General features: G+C 39.8%; 1 protein-coding gene across 1 annotated transcript in view; it reads right to left on the reverse strand.

Moving 5' to 3' along the window:
- Positions 1–435: 435 nt before the first annotated feature.
- Positions 436–14,490, reverse strand: part of ANKFN1 (ankyrin repeat and fibronectin type III domain containing 1) — a 396,769-nt gene continuing 382,714 nt past the window's right edge. The window contains exon 18 of the mRNA XM_075216743.1: positions 436–1,912. Within this exon, the coding sequence (XP_075072844.1) occupies positions 1,113–1,912 (800 nt within the window). The 3' untranslated portion in view covers positions 436–1,112. The remainder of the gene's footprint in view (positions 1,913–14,490) is intronic.

A 14,490-nucleotide genomic window follows, 5' to 3' on the forward strand; every position in this document is an offset into this window, starting at 1 on the left:
CAGAAGAAATAATGAAGATTTGATAATGGCTGAACCCTGATGTTTAAGTGTCAAGCTCTTACCATTTCCATGCTATAGACAGACATTGCTGCGTACATGGATGAATTAAACTCAATAATAAAGAGCTCACAGGTCAGTGTTCATACTCAGCTCCTTCTCTTAACCACTCCCACCACATAACCATAGAACATGGAAACAGAGGGAGGCATTGAGAGATCTTTAACTAGTGTTGTGGACTGAAGAAGTTGGGCAGTGTAAGATTGAAACATTGATTGTATCCAAGTGTTTTAGAAGACAGCAAAACATATAAACTAATATGTATTGGGAGTTGTTTAAGAGGGAATTGTGTAAAGGCCAAGTGATGGTGTTGTACAAGGGTATGTATGTTGAAGAAAAGTTTATCCCATTCTACGATGTGTTTTTATTTGAGGACCATGACATTATTATAGTTTTTAAATGTTCAGTGTTTTGAGTTTAATGCACAGTTTAAAGCTACATGTACAGTCAATTACATAGTGACACTTCCCTTGTGTTTGATGCAATGTTTGGTATCAGTGCACAATATGTATCTGTTTGATCGGACAACTGCACAATGCTTTGTGCCTTGTTCCATATGTTGATTGCAATTCAGTATCTATTGTATGTAAGTGAATGAGGCATACAATAAGATTGCATTAAGCATGATTGACTGCAAAAATATATAGATATTTGCTGAATGAGCCACATAGTCCACAGATGTTGGGCTTAAATAACAGAGCATGTTTTGTTACAACTGTGATGCAGTTTGTAAGTTAGTAGGGGAGGAGTTACACTCACTTAATGGAATGTACATATCTCTTTATTTCTCAACTTTAATTTCTAATTAGAACAACTATTTTGATAAATAATTATATGCTACATTTAACCGTTGTTCCACACACATCCCTCGCTGTGCAGCAAACTATCAAGGCAATCCTTTATATACATCAAATTACAAACACAGAACACAATAATACCAACATCCGAAGGTGCATTTGAAGAGCAGCAAGGTGAGAGATGAACCTGTAAAATGTAGAGAGGATCTTAGAATTGAAATAAATGTTCTAAGTTGTGCTTCATTGTGTCCCCTTTCACTATAGTGTGCTGCTAAACACTTCCGATAACTGCAAGTTGGTCTTCTCATCAGAGTCTAAATCTGGTGCAGTGATAACCTTCAAGGTGGTTTCCTTTGCTGGGGAAAGAGATTCATCTACATTCAAGGTCCATGTTTTCCCCTCATCTTCCGGTAGGCTTTGTTTGTAAGGCTCTACATAAATTCTGCGTACATTTGTTTTTGACTCATTATACTTTGATTTGCCATCTTCTGGCAAGCTTGAAGCATGAGGTAAGAAAGTGCTTCGAGGGCTATCCACCGGTATCGTTATTTCATGACCAGAGGTAGGCTCTTCATTAAAATCTACAGCTCGCGACATGTGCTGCGTGTAAATGCCTTCAGACAAAGACAAAGACTGGGATTCACTATGCACACGGAGCCAGCGGTTGTGCCGACTAAAATAGTTGCAATGTTGATGTTTTCCAGACCTCTTCTTGCCTAAAAGGCTTAAATGCTGCTTTGAGTTGGATGTTTTTTCCACACTTTTTGAAGGGAAAGCTATTACTGAAAGGTTGTCCATATACCTAGTGCAGAACTCAGTATTGGGATCTAAGGCGCTGCATTCTTCCTTCAAGCTCAGGCAAGGCTTCATATCATGAACCTGGAGAACATCTGGAGCACTTCCACTTAGCCCAGACACAGCTTGTTGAGAAAGGTCATGAGAAGATGAATAAACCAAGTCTAGCTCACGGGGGCTCAGGGCATCACTGGAATCATAATCACTGTCTGTAGGAAGGAACACTTCAGAGCAGCCTTCTTCATCAGAGCATGGTTGGGAATCTGTCAATAGTAAGAAAAATAGATTGTAATTATTTTGTTATTTGTGATGAACCACTGAATAGTAATCTTGTACATTAAAAGATAGCATATAATTTATGGTATAATAATATGGTAGATATCAATAGTGAATCAATAATATTTTACTCTTCCATAATGCCAAATTTTTATAGGTCTTAAGTATCGTAATCCATGCTCCAACTGAGGTAGAGGTGAAATAGATGTATCTTGACCTTGGTTAGCATACTTAGAGGCATATTTAATTGTCGGGGGAAACGCAGAAAATCTCACGCTCTGCGCACTATTACCGTTATTACGGTCACACTTGGTGTTTTGTTTTGCCTTAGGCTGGGTACACACTACAGAAAATTTGTCCCTATGCAACATCTTTAACAATTTTACAGACAGAAAAAAATTTCCTGATCAGCATATTGATTCCTGTGCACACACTATACACAATTTACCTTCAGATCTGTGCTCTTCATCTGTTATAACCATTGGCTGAAAAGTTTGTGTCTCTGCACACACCATAGAGATCTATGGACACTGCCAGAATGAGTGCATACACACTGATGAATTTGAGCGGCATTGTTCAATCGTTGAACGACATTTTTAGTCCGGTTTTAAAATCAAATCAAATGATTTGATGTGCTTTGGAACGATAATCATTCACCACTCTGTCAGTCTCTACATTGGCTGCCTGTATATCAATGAATCTAATATAAAATTCTTCTACTAACATACAAGGCCATCAACAAAATTGCACCGACATACATTTCCTCACTTGTCTCGAAATATCTCCCTACTCAACACCTCCGTTCTGCACAAGATCTACGTCTCTCCTCCACTCTCATCACATCCTCCCATTCTCGATTACAGGATTTTTTTCTGGGCTGCACCCACTTTGTGGAATTCCCTCCCACGCACAATAAGACTTTCCTCTAGTCTTCAAACCTTCAAGCGTTCACTGAAAACCCACCTCTTCAGACAAGGTTATGATATTCCTCAACCACCATCTTAATTTCCCTAGATTACCCTATTACCATCCTCTACACTGCTAACGCAAGACAACAACCCTCTGACCAACATTGCAACACAAACAACCCACTCAATACTTTTACCTTTGCGTTCTAGCTGGTCCACTGTGCAATATGATGTAGCACATGCCCTTGTGTTTCTAACTCCCATTGTCCTATAGATTGTAAGCTTGTGAGCAGGGTTCTCTTACCTCTCTGTCTGTATGTATTACCCAGTATTGTCTTATCAATGTTTGTTCCCAATTGTAAAGCGCTACGGAATTTGCTGGCGCTATATAAATAAATGATGATGATCATTATGATGATAATCACTGCAGTATACACACTAATGCGATATCGGGCCGAGATGTCATTTATCATTTGATTGGCCCAATAATCAGCTGAAAACACTGTAATGTGATCCCAGCCTTGCCGCAGATGAACACAATTAGAATGGTGAAGATCGAACTTGAGCCACCAGTATCTTTTTTCCAAATTACTAACTATGTAAACTATTACAGAGCTGCAATACTTGTAGCAAATCCAGTAGAATAAGTGTGTGGAAATGTTTGAAAGAAACTATGGCAAAATTGTAAAAAAAAAAAACCAACTTTCTTCAATGTAGTCCCAAACAGTGACCGCAGTGGAGTAAAAAAATTTTTTTTTGCCATAATTAAGCTGCTATTAGTTTTCCAATTTTGAGATAGTTATTCTTAAAGTTTTTCTAAGTACTATTTTTCACTCTATGATTTAAGAAATCCTAATTTAAAACTTTTGTAAAGAGCTGTTTATTTACAGTAGAGTACCAATATAACCAACAGATCAATGGAATTAATATTCTTAGCAGAAACTAGAACCAGTATATACAGTGTTTGTCTTTACATCATTTAATTACTATTAAAAACTCCTTAGTTAATTGTGAGAGTGGTCCCAGCTGCCTGTGCTTAGAAAAAGTAACAGTCAAAATATAGTGCTTAAGTATTCCTTAATGGTTAACAGGGGACCATTATTATGATCAAGAATGATGAGTATAATTAGTAGGCCAGTTCAGAGAAGAAAATAATAGAACTCAGGTGAAAGGGAGCATTCTGGAGTCTAGTACATATATTGTGATAGATCAGCTCTAGAATCACACAGAGCTCAGATCAAACTATTGTCTCCCAATATCAGTAGATATTTTTTTTTAATGAATCATGGAAGGAAAACAGTTTCAGGTTATATCAATTTATTTAACTTCCCAAATTGAAAGTACTGTGGAGTATGCTGACCCTGTATATAAATGGATATAAATACATTTTAATAATAATGCTAAAATGTTTTTATTTATTCATTTTGTTTGAGGATTATCAAGAAAGCATGACTATTTTTAGGGAATACAAATAAAAAGGAGATAGTTTTGCAGCTGTGCAGATTCAGCCACACTGATAGTTCTCAAAATAGGAAAGCACAGCTGTCACTAGGAAATCTTTTAATTTTTTGTTAACATAGTGGTATTAGATTAAGTTAATAGCTAAACAAACTATCTGTGTGTTGCAACGTTGGAAACAATATTAGCTCACTATGTTAGACTGGGTACACACTATAGGCTTATCGCCCAATCACACGATAAAAGACCGTTCGGCACAATATCGCATTAGTGTTTTATCGTTCCAAAGCACATCGTCTTATTTGAGTTTATTATATAAACGGACTAAAAATCTCTATAAATGATGGAACATCATTATCTTATTTTGTCCTAAAAGACAGATTTTCTGTTAGTCAGTAAGGGACAAATATTTGAATGCCGCTATGCATTATTGTGATGACATAGGGTATATTTACTAAACTGCGGGTTTGAACAAGTAGAGATGTTGTCTATAGCAACCAATCAAATTCTATCTGTACTAAATAAATGACATCTAGAATATGATTGGTTGCTATAGGCAACATCTCTACTTTTTCAAAAAGCAGTTTAGTAAACATTCCCTTATGAGTCTTTTACTGAGCATTTATATCCATTTGTCAGGGTTAGCACCTTGACTCACGTGTTGAGATGGTGACGACTGTGAGGTTACAAAAATGTTGCTCCTTTAGTGGTTAGAAGATGAGCAAAATCAGGTTGCTGTTTACAAAATTCAGTTATACACATTGTAATGTGTTCAAATTCACTATACAATGCTTCTGCCAAACATAACAATTGACAGCAGTGAAATGGGATCAATGGAATTCAATCTGCCGCTTTTCAAAAACACATTTTTTTCATCTTGAAATACAATCCATTTTCAAAAAGGGGTTGCAAAACAAATTTCACAAGATGTGGGTCTCCTGCTAGATGAATATGAGTGGAAATAAGAGAAGGGGTTGCTCATAGTTCTATATCCACCTTAATTAACAAAACTGGTCCTGAGTTATTAAAGCATGCATACTGATTGCATTGTGCGCTTGTTGTAAACTGCATGTAAATCGGCTCTGCATATTCCCGAAGTCAACAAGGAACGGATCTAAAGATACGTGTGGTGTTGACTACAGGTGTAGATTTACTCTGCTCTACTAGATCAGACACTGCAGGGTACGTACAATACGTATGTGGAATATAAAATCTCAAAAGAACACACAGAAAAAAATATTAAGCAATTAATGTTACCTGTCAATAACATAGTCATTTATGATTTTATATATATATATATATATATATATATATATATATATATATTTTACATTGGAAAACCATTTATTAGGCTGTCCTTAATGTCTACTGTACATAACAGACATTTTTACATTTACTCCTGATTGCAGACACAGGTTATAGCATGCGTAAGCCGCTAGACTTTAGACAAGCCCTAAAGCTGACCTGTGCAAGAGATACGGCAGAAAAACAAGTAGCTTTGAGACACCCAGAGCTTGATTTGGACGTAGCAGCGTGCACTCATGCTTGGCATGCACTCACTGTTAATTGACTACAGCCAAATGCTCCTTCTTTGCTCTGTTCGCTCCCCAGACACGTAGGCTGCAGTAAGTGTCCATTGCATACACATACGCAGCGGACAGTGCTACGTTCACAGCCGTATCTCCTGGTTCTGGGTATGCGCAGAGTGATTTTAATACGATACACTTTAAATTGGCAGATACACGCCTTAATGACTCAGGCCCACTGTGTATAAACTCTATTAAAGATGGTATTAAACTCTAGACCATCTATCTAAGACAGAGAAACTTTATTTGGTGTTCTTACCCACACACTTTCCTTTTTGGGACAAAGTACATACCCCTATTAATTCAGTGGTGGTATCTAAGGACTATAGGACTTGGTCTCCCATATTTTAGTAGCTGTAAAATGCCTAATTGCTAAAAACTGGAAACAACCTGCCCCCCCTCCCTCAGTTTCAGTTCTAAAAATATTGTCTGCAACATCACATGCATGAAAAAAATAACTTACTATCTACATGATAAGGAACTTAAGTTTCATGAAGTCTGGACTCCATGGTTGTTTTGAGAGGGATGTAATCAATCTTAGTCCCCAATTGCATGAACTCCCCTAAGTAACCTTAATAACTGTACCATGTTGTGAGGGGATTTACTAGAGAATGAACATATCACAATATACTTCCATAGCATGATCTCAGAATCCGATCTTGAGACTCGGTATTCGACCCACAACTAAGATGAGCTAGACTTAATTCTGATTCTTATAAACACTAATCTTATTATTCTAATGTTCTGTATGATGATATACATAATTTGTTTGTATTGTTATACTAACCATGTACTTTTTCCCACCTTCTTTCCCTTCGGTTCTCCGATTATAACTGGAATGTTGTAAAATAAGGGACAATGATACAGATGTTTTTCTTGTAAATGCTTTCCCTATTATTGTGTTTTATTATCGTGTTCTAAGTAAAATAGTTTAAATAAGAAAAATAATGTCTGCTTAATAAATAATAACTAACTGATAAAGAGAGTCCTGAAAATGTAACTAAAAAATGTTTAAAGGAATTGCACATCTAAAAAGGCATAAATAAATTCTCATAATGGCCAGTGCAAGTGTTGAAAGTGTCTTCCACTCATCTCCTTCTTTAATATGAATGAGACTATATGCACCCCATAGACCAGGTTTAGAAAACGTGACATTTTTCTGCAAAGAAGAACCCAACTCCAAAAGTGGATTTGTGGTTATATATCCTACAAAATTCTGCTTGCTGCATTGCGAATTGTCTTGTGCTTCTGTTATGGAAATGATATACATGAAACGTCTTGGAGTGGTGATACCAGTATCAAAATATGCAGAACACCAATAAAGGATATAACAGAATTTTCAGTCAATGAATGACAGGTGGTGTTGAGGCAAACTCAGCATTAACGGTTTTAAAGATTTAAAAAGAACATATATGCAAATGTGTTCATTTTGTAGAACCTTGTTTTGTAAATTAAAAGTTTTGAATCACCACCATAAATGAGAACTCTTACCACTTCGTATAACCTTTGCTCTCTAAAGCTGACATCTATTTTATTACAATAAATAATTAGCTCATAAAAAGATGCTGGGATATCGTAGCCTATCAATTTATTATTGATTTTGACAGTCTCAGCCAAAAGGTTCTGAACACTACCGAAATCCAGCAAACCTCAAATGCATCACCTGTCTATCCTCTCCTCCAAAGTCCTTTAAATGTGCCCTTTGGAATGCACGCTTTGTTTGTAACAAACTACCCATCATACACGACCTCTTCCTCTGAAACAACCTCAACCTTATGGCAATAACAGAAACGTGGCTCACGCAATCAGACACTGCCTCACCTGCAGCCCTTTCACATGGTGGCCTCCATTTCACCCACACCTCCAGACCTGGAGGCAGACAAGGAGGTGGTGTTAGACTACTTATCTCCCCACAGTGCACATTCACAGCTCTACCAAATGTCCCATTACTCACGCTCACATCTTTTGAAGTACATACCGTTAGGATTTTTAACTCATTCTCTATGCGTATCCCTGTGATCTCTCGTTCCCCTGGATCCCACCAACAGTTTCTTGAACATTCCTCTGCATGGTTCCCTCACTTCTTATCTTCTGACATAAAGCTGAACGTCATTGGCGTAAATCTTGTACTTCTAATGATTTCAGCGCATCTACTGCTATCTATCACTCCTATCAAAATGCTCTGGTCACTGTTAAACAAGCATACTTCCAATCTCTTATCTATGCTAAGGCTTCAAAGCCCAAATGCTTTTTTAACACGCTTTAAATCGCTTCTCAATCCTCCCACCCCAAACCCTCCGACTACCATCAGTGCCCAGGATCTTGCTTCCTTTTTCAAGGACAAGTTTGATAAGATCAGACTTGAAACGGTATCATCTCCCTCGACTAGCAATCAGCTCAACTCCTTCCCAGCATCCTCTGACACCCATCCCACAAATGAAGAGGAACTTTCTACTCTCTTATTATTATTATTATTATTATTATTATTATTATTTATTTATATGGTCCCACAAGGTTTCTGCAGCGCCGTACAAATACAAAGTACAATAAAAACAGTGGATCATACAGGGTACAACAAAACAGAATGAGACAAGTAAAACTAAAACTCCAATAGCTCCAAGCACAGCAAGCACAGTGGCTTAGGAGAAGAGGAATGGAGTTAAAACAGAAGGAAAGAGGTCCCTAAAGGGAGGGGAGACAGACAGCAGGCACGAGAGGAGTCAGTAGAGGGTATGAAGCACAAGAGAAGCATGAAAGGATAGAGGGAGAAGGAGAAGAAGGATGGAGAAGGTTAGGTGGCTGGCTGGTAGGCTTTGAGGAACAGATGGGTTTTGAGTGCCCATTTGAAGGAGCTCAGTTTAGGGGACAGACGGATGGAGCGAGAGAGGTCGTTCCAATGGCGGGGGGTAGCGTGGGAGAAATCTTGAATTCTGGCGTGGAATGACGTGATCAGGCAGAGGAGAGGTGACAGTCATTGGCTGAACGCAGGAAACAAGCGGGAGTGTGAATGGAGAGGAGGTCAGAGATATAAAGGGGAGTGGAGTGGGAGAGAGCCCTGTAGGTGAGGATGAGGAGTTTAAAGAGGATTCTGTAAGGGAAAGGCAGAGAGGGGAGGCAGAGGAGGAGCGGCGTGTAAGAAAGATAAGTCTCGCAGCCACATTTAGAATAGATGGAAGGGGGGCGAGATGAGAGTGGGGGACGCCGGTAAAGAGCAGGTTACAATAATCAAGATGGGAAATAATGAGTGCATAGATAATGAATTTGGCGGAAAGGTTGGATGCGGGCAATATTTTGTAGTTGGAAGCGACAGGATTTGGCAAGGGATTGAATGAGGGGGGCAAAAGAGAGGGAGGAGTCGAGGGTGACACCTAGGCAACGGAGTTGGAGAACAGGAGAGATGATGGTGTTATTAACAGTGATGGAAAGATCATGGAGGGGTGACGATTTAGAAGGAGTGAAAACAATAAGTTCAGTTTTAGCAATGTTGAGTTTGAGAAAATGTGAAGACATCCAGGAGGAGATGGCAGAAAGGCAGTCAGAAACGCGAGAGAGGCGGGGGGAAGGAAAGGTCCAGAGAAAAGATGTAAAGTTGAATGTCATCAGACATGAGATCACCCAGGAAGGTAGTGTATAGTAAGAAGAGAAGAGGGCTGAAAACAGAGCCCTGAGAGACTCCAATGAGGAGGGCGGATGGTGGTGAGGAACGGTCAGGGGTGGAGACCGAGAAGGAGGGGTTGGCGAGATAGGAGGTGAACCATGTGAAGACAGCACCACAGAGATTTTCCTTGCAAATCTTTTCTCATCTGCTGAGTCACTCTACTACATTGGTTGCCTGTTTTTCAACTAATCCAATATAAAATTCTTCTACTAATATACATGGCCATCAACAAAATTGCACCGACATACATCTCCTCACTTGTCTCAAAATATTTCCCAACTCGACACCTCTGTTCTGCACAAGATCTGCATCTCTCTTCCACTTTCATCACCTCCTCCCATTCTCGGGTACAACACTTTTGGGGGGGGGGCTGCACCCACTTTATGGAATTCACTACCTCTCACAAGACTTTCCTCTAGTCTTCAAACCTTCAAGCGTTCTCTGAAAACCCAGCTCTTCAGACAAGCTTATAATATTCCTATACCATCCTCTTAATCTCCCTAGGTTACTCTATTACCATCCACTACACAGCTAACACTAGACAACAACCCTCTGACCAACATAGTTGTGTGACTGAGCATACAGCCACTAAATACTTTGTAATCTTTGCATTCTAGCTGGACAAATATTCAATATGGTATAACACTTACCCTAATGTATCAAACCATTGTCCCTTAGATTGTAAACTTGTGAGCAGGGCCCTCTTACGTCTCTGTATGTATGTATTACCCCACATTTTTTATTACTGTTTGTTCCCAATTGTAAAGCACTACGGAATCTGCTGGCGCCATATAAATAAAAGTTGATGATGATGATGAAGCCTACACAAGCGAGTTGCTGCCCACACTCAGAAGTAAATGGACAAAATTTGGTGCTGAGCACCCAATTGTACCCTTAAAGGGTCTGTAAGGAGTCTTGGGCTGGCCCCCCAAAAATGTGAATCAAAACCATGTCTAATTTGTATGTATTTATAGAAATGACTCCGAGAGAGTCCATGCAACACCTGAAGCTGCTCAAAGGAACGTAGAACCCCTTCCGCATACAATTGCCCATTGTGTTGGATGCCATACTTGCGCCAGGCCCATTCCCACTCTTCTTTACCAACTCACAAAAATCTGAAATACACCAGACGGAGGTTACCGCAAGCCATCAATGATATTAACTGTCAATTGTCAAATTTTGACAGCCTGGGACACCAGAGGAGGATCACATATAGCACTGTAAGACTTCAAGCCACAAGAAACTGGGTCATGGTATACTCTGAACCCTTCTCAGATACTAGCAAATCATGCAGATCAGTGTCCCGGTACAACAGCCATGTTCTAATATGCACCAACTGAGATGAGACGCAAAGTAGTAAAGGCGTAGGTTCGACAGGGCAAGTCCCCCCATCTTCCAAGACCTGCATAGTGTACTGAACCTAATACAGAACCTCTTATCCGCCTTCACAAGGAAGAGATGAAACGGTCAATTATACGAAAGATAGATTGTGGGATATAGATAGGTGCCTGCTATAAAATATATAAGAACTTCGGCTGAAGGATCAATTTCACAAGACCCGTGACCCTTAGCCACAACTGCTTCCAGGTATACATTCAAATTTTCAAATAATCTGTGGTTGAGAATTATATTCACTGTAATGGCCCATGTCACTGGAGATCCATATAGACAGGTACTTTACCTTGGGAGTCCACTGTAGGGGGAACTGAACGGCTGAGGCAGTCGGGCAGGGTCCCCTGACTGGAGATATACAAAACTTTTCCCAATGGACCAAAAGCCCCATGTATGTCCCAAAAATATTGACTACCTGCAGGAGTACAGGGAGAGAATAGCAAGGGTCTGAAAAAAGCAGCAGCATTTCATCAGCATAAAAGCACTGGTGTCCACCCTGGCACCCAACTTACTTAAAGCAAATCCAAGAGAAACAAACCCATTACGAAAATAGTCTCACCCACTAAACAAAGACTGACCCAAACCTGAATTTAGACAACACCGCCCACAGGTACCTTCACTTCACAGAATCTAAGGCCCTGGCTGCATCTAACAACACTACCACCGATTTGTCACCTGCCGGGTGTCATAACTGCAGGTGACAAAAAAGTCTACGCAGATTAATGGGTGTAGATTTACCTGGCATGAAGCCAGTTTGATCAGGGTGAACAGTTTCACCAATAACCCAATTCAGATGTATGGCTAAAGTCTTCGCTAAATTTTCACGTCCATAGTCAATAGAGAGATGGGTCTGTAGGAGTTAGGCAACAACGGATCTTTCCCTGGCTTTGGTAACATGACTATGAGGGCTTCAGACATAGACAGAGACACCAAGCACGAATCATACAGTCTCTAAAATGTTTCCAACAGACGGCGAACGAAAAACTCCAGATGTTTGTTATACAACTCAATGGGGATCCCATCTATGCCCGGAGCCCGCCCATTAGGAAAAGAGGAATGGCATCGAACATCTCCTCACCCGTGAGTGGTGAATCCAAAAACTCACTGCCACTGGGCATGGAGATAGCTACAAGATATGTCAGACCTAGGATAGTGGGCCTCAGAGTTATACGCATCCTTGAAGTAATCATAAAACACTTTAGCAATATCTGCAGCCAAAGTTCTTATGCTACCCAGTGTATCTGTAACCCCTGCAATCACAGCTGCTATCCTCTTAGACCTGGCCAAGTACGCCAAAAACCTGCCACACTTGTCAGCCTCAAAGTATTGAGCATGTTTAACAAACAATAATTTATGCTGGGATTTGTCCAAAAGATAGTTTGATCACTCCCTCTGAACCACCAATGAGATTTGTCTATCTTCTGCCAAATAACAGGAAAGATATATCTCTTACAGACACGAGGCCTCCCTCTCTAATTTGTCCCCCTTCAATCTGGACTCCCTTTTCAAGGAGCTAACATTAGAAATGAGGGATCCTTTGAAAAAAGCCTTAAAGGCATCCTAGAGGATAGGGTGGGCTACCGTGGCCATATTGGCGTCAAAATACCCCTCCCACTGGGAAACTAAATTGGAACCATCCCTCAACAGGTTTAACCAGAAGGGGTTAAATTTCCAAAATACCTGGCCTCTAGGAGCACATACGCCTACAGTGAGCGCTAAAGAGGAATGGTCAGAGATCCCCCAAGACTGGTAAGTAACATCAGTAACAGCAAGCACCAGCTTCCTAGAGAGAAGCTCCAAATCAATGGTGAGAGGCAGAGAAGCATGAGAACCGCACCTCACCTGAGTGTCTTAACCGCCACACGTCCTCCAGCCAATTTTTAAGCTACTAAACAGGTACATTTCATCTTCCCGAAGTGTAGGGAGCCCCATGACTCCCGCTACCTGCTCACTTTGGCATCTAGTACTGCATTACATTCCCCCAAACAAAGCACAGGGGTCTCAGAAAACAGGGAAATAAAGTCACTGTACTTTATTAGGATCTAGCTATTATAGAGGGGTGGGATACAGATCCCAAAAAGAATCAGCGGTGTTGAAATAAATGTGCTTCTCAGGAATATATATCTGCCAAGCGGATCTCTGGGAACAATATCCAGCACAAAATTGACCCTTTTACGGATAAGAAAGGAAACCGCCATGGAATTACAGGTATGGGCAGCATGGCAGACCTATCCAATCCCTGGTTTCTTAAGTACCAGTAGTCCACCCCCAACCAAATGGGTCTCAGTGAGACAGATAACATCCGCCTTATACTTCTTTAATTGTTACATTATCAGGAACCTCTTGACCCTATCATTGAGGCCCCAAATGTGCCAGGTCAGGTTATCCCGATCTTCCTTTCAATTAAGATTTGACACTACACCTACAATTCCTGTGCCTCTTCTTGCCTGAACCTTCTGCTCCATATAGTTCTGGTGCTTCACTACCATTGTAGGGCAGGACACTTGTGTGAGACTTGCATACTCTTAACATCAAAGTCCAAACCCCCTTCCAGGGGTCACTGGTGAAGATCTGGGGAAACTCTATTCTGTCTGTGCTAAGTTTGGCTGGCACAAGAAATCCACCATATTTTGTCTGGAACTGAGATACACCCGTTAACCAGAGAAATCCATATTTGCTGTCAAAGCTTGGGAAGTAACACAAGGCGAAGTTGTATTTTAAGGGATTACGACTGAGAACCAAATCGATTGGTGGCTACAAACTGGTTTTGTAATTTATTTTTGACATAAATTAAAGACTTTTGCCAGCCATAAAATATAGATACCAAAGAAACTCAAACTATGCTGAATCTCTTCATTTTTATGGTTGCACTGATAACACCATTAGATTCATGTGAATCAAATGTTATACGTTGATTATGATTTTTGTTACTGACAAATATTTTGTTTGTCTGCCAAGTTGGTGATATGTTAATTATCTGTGACTACTGAGGCAGGCAAAATCACTGCACCAGTCAACTGTGGGCGGTAACTCCACACACTTTGCGCATATTTAAAGTTCAATTTGTTACAAACTTAACTCATAAACATTAAAAATCAGGTATCCGTGTGTACCTCAGTCATGTCGTACACTGGGATAAGTTGACAGAGAAACCACTATATCTTCAGAGATGAAATCACAATTATTTTGTACAGTAACATCTACTTTCAGTAAATATAGCTAAGAGTAATTCTTATTATGTGCAGTTCTGGCAAAATTACTTCTTGGCATGATTGGAGAAAGAAAAATTGGAAGATTATTTCTTTGATGTAACATAGCCAAGTGAATAAATTATACAAAAAATACTTAAAGTACAGATTCAAAGAAAATATAAGGTAATGTCATACAAGTCCACTGATTGCATTGCTAAAAGGCAATGTATTGCCTCAGTGTAACTTGAAAAATGAGTTTATCATGCAAGTTACGGGAAGTGTGTCCTTCAGACAGTAACGCATTTAAAATCACTAGGGTGAGGGATTGTAGTTATATCCAGTTATATTCTTTTTTATAGTCTGTTAGCCAAT

This window comes from Mixophyes fleayi, chromosome 6 (genome assembly GCF_038048845.1).
Source record: "Mixophyes fleayi isolate aMixFle1 chromosome 6, aMixFle1.hap1, whole genome shotgun sequence".
In the NCBI taxonomy this organism is placed as follows: Eukaryota; Metazoa; Chordata; class Amphibia; order Anura; family Limnodynastidae; genus Mixophyes; species Mixophyes fleayi.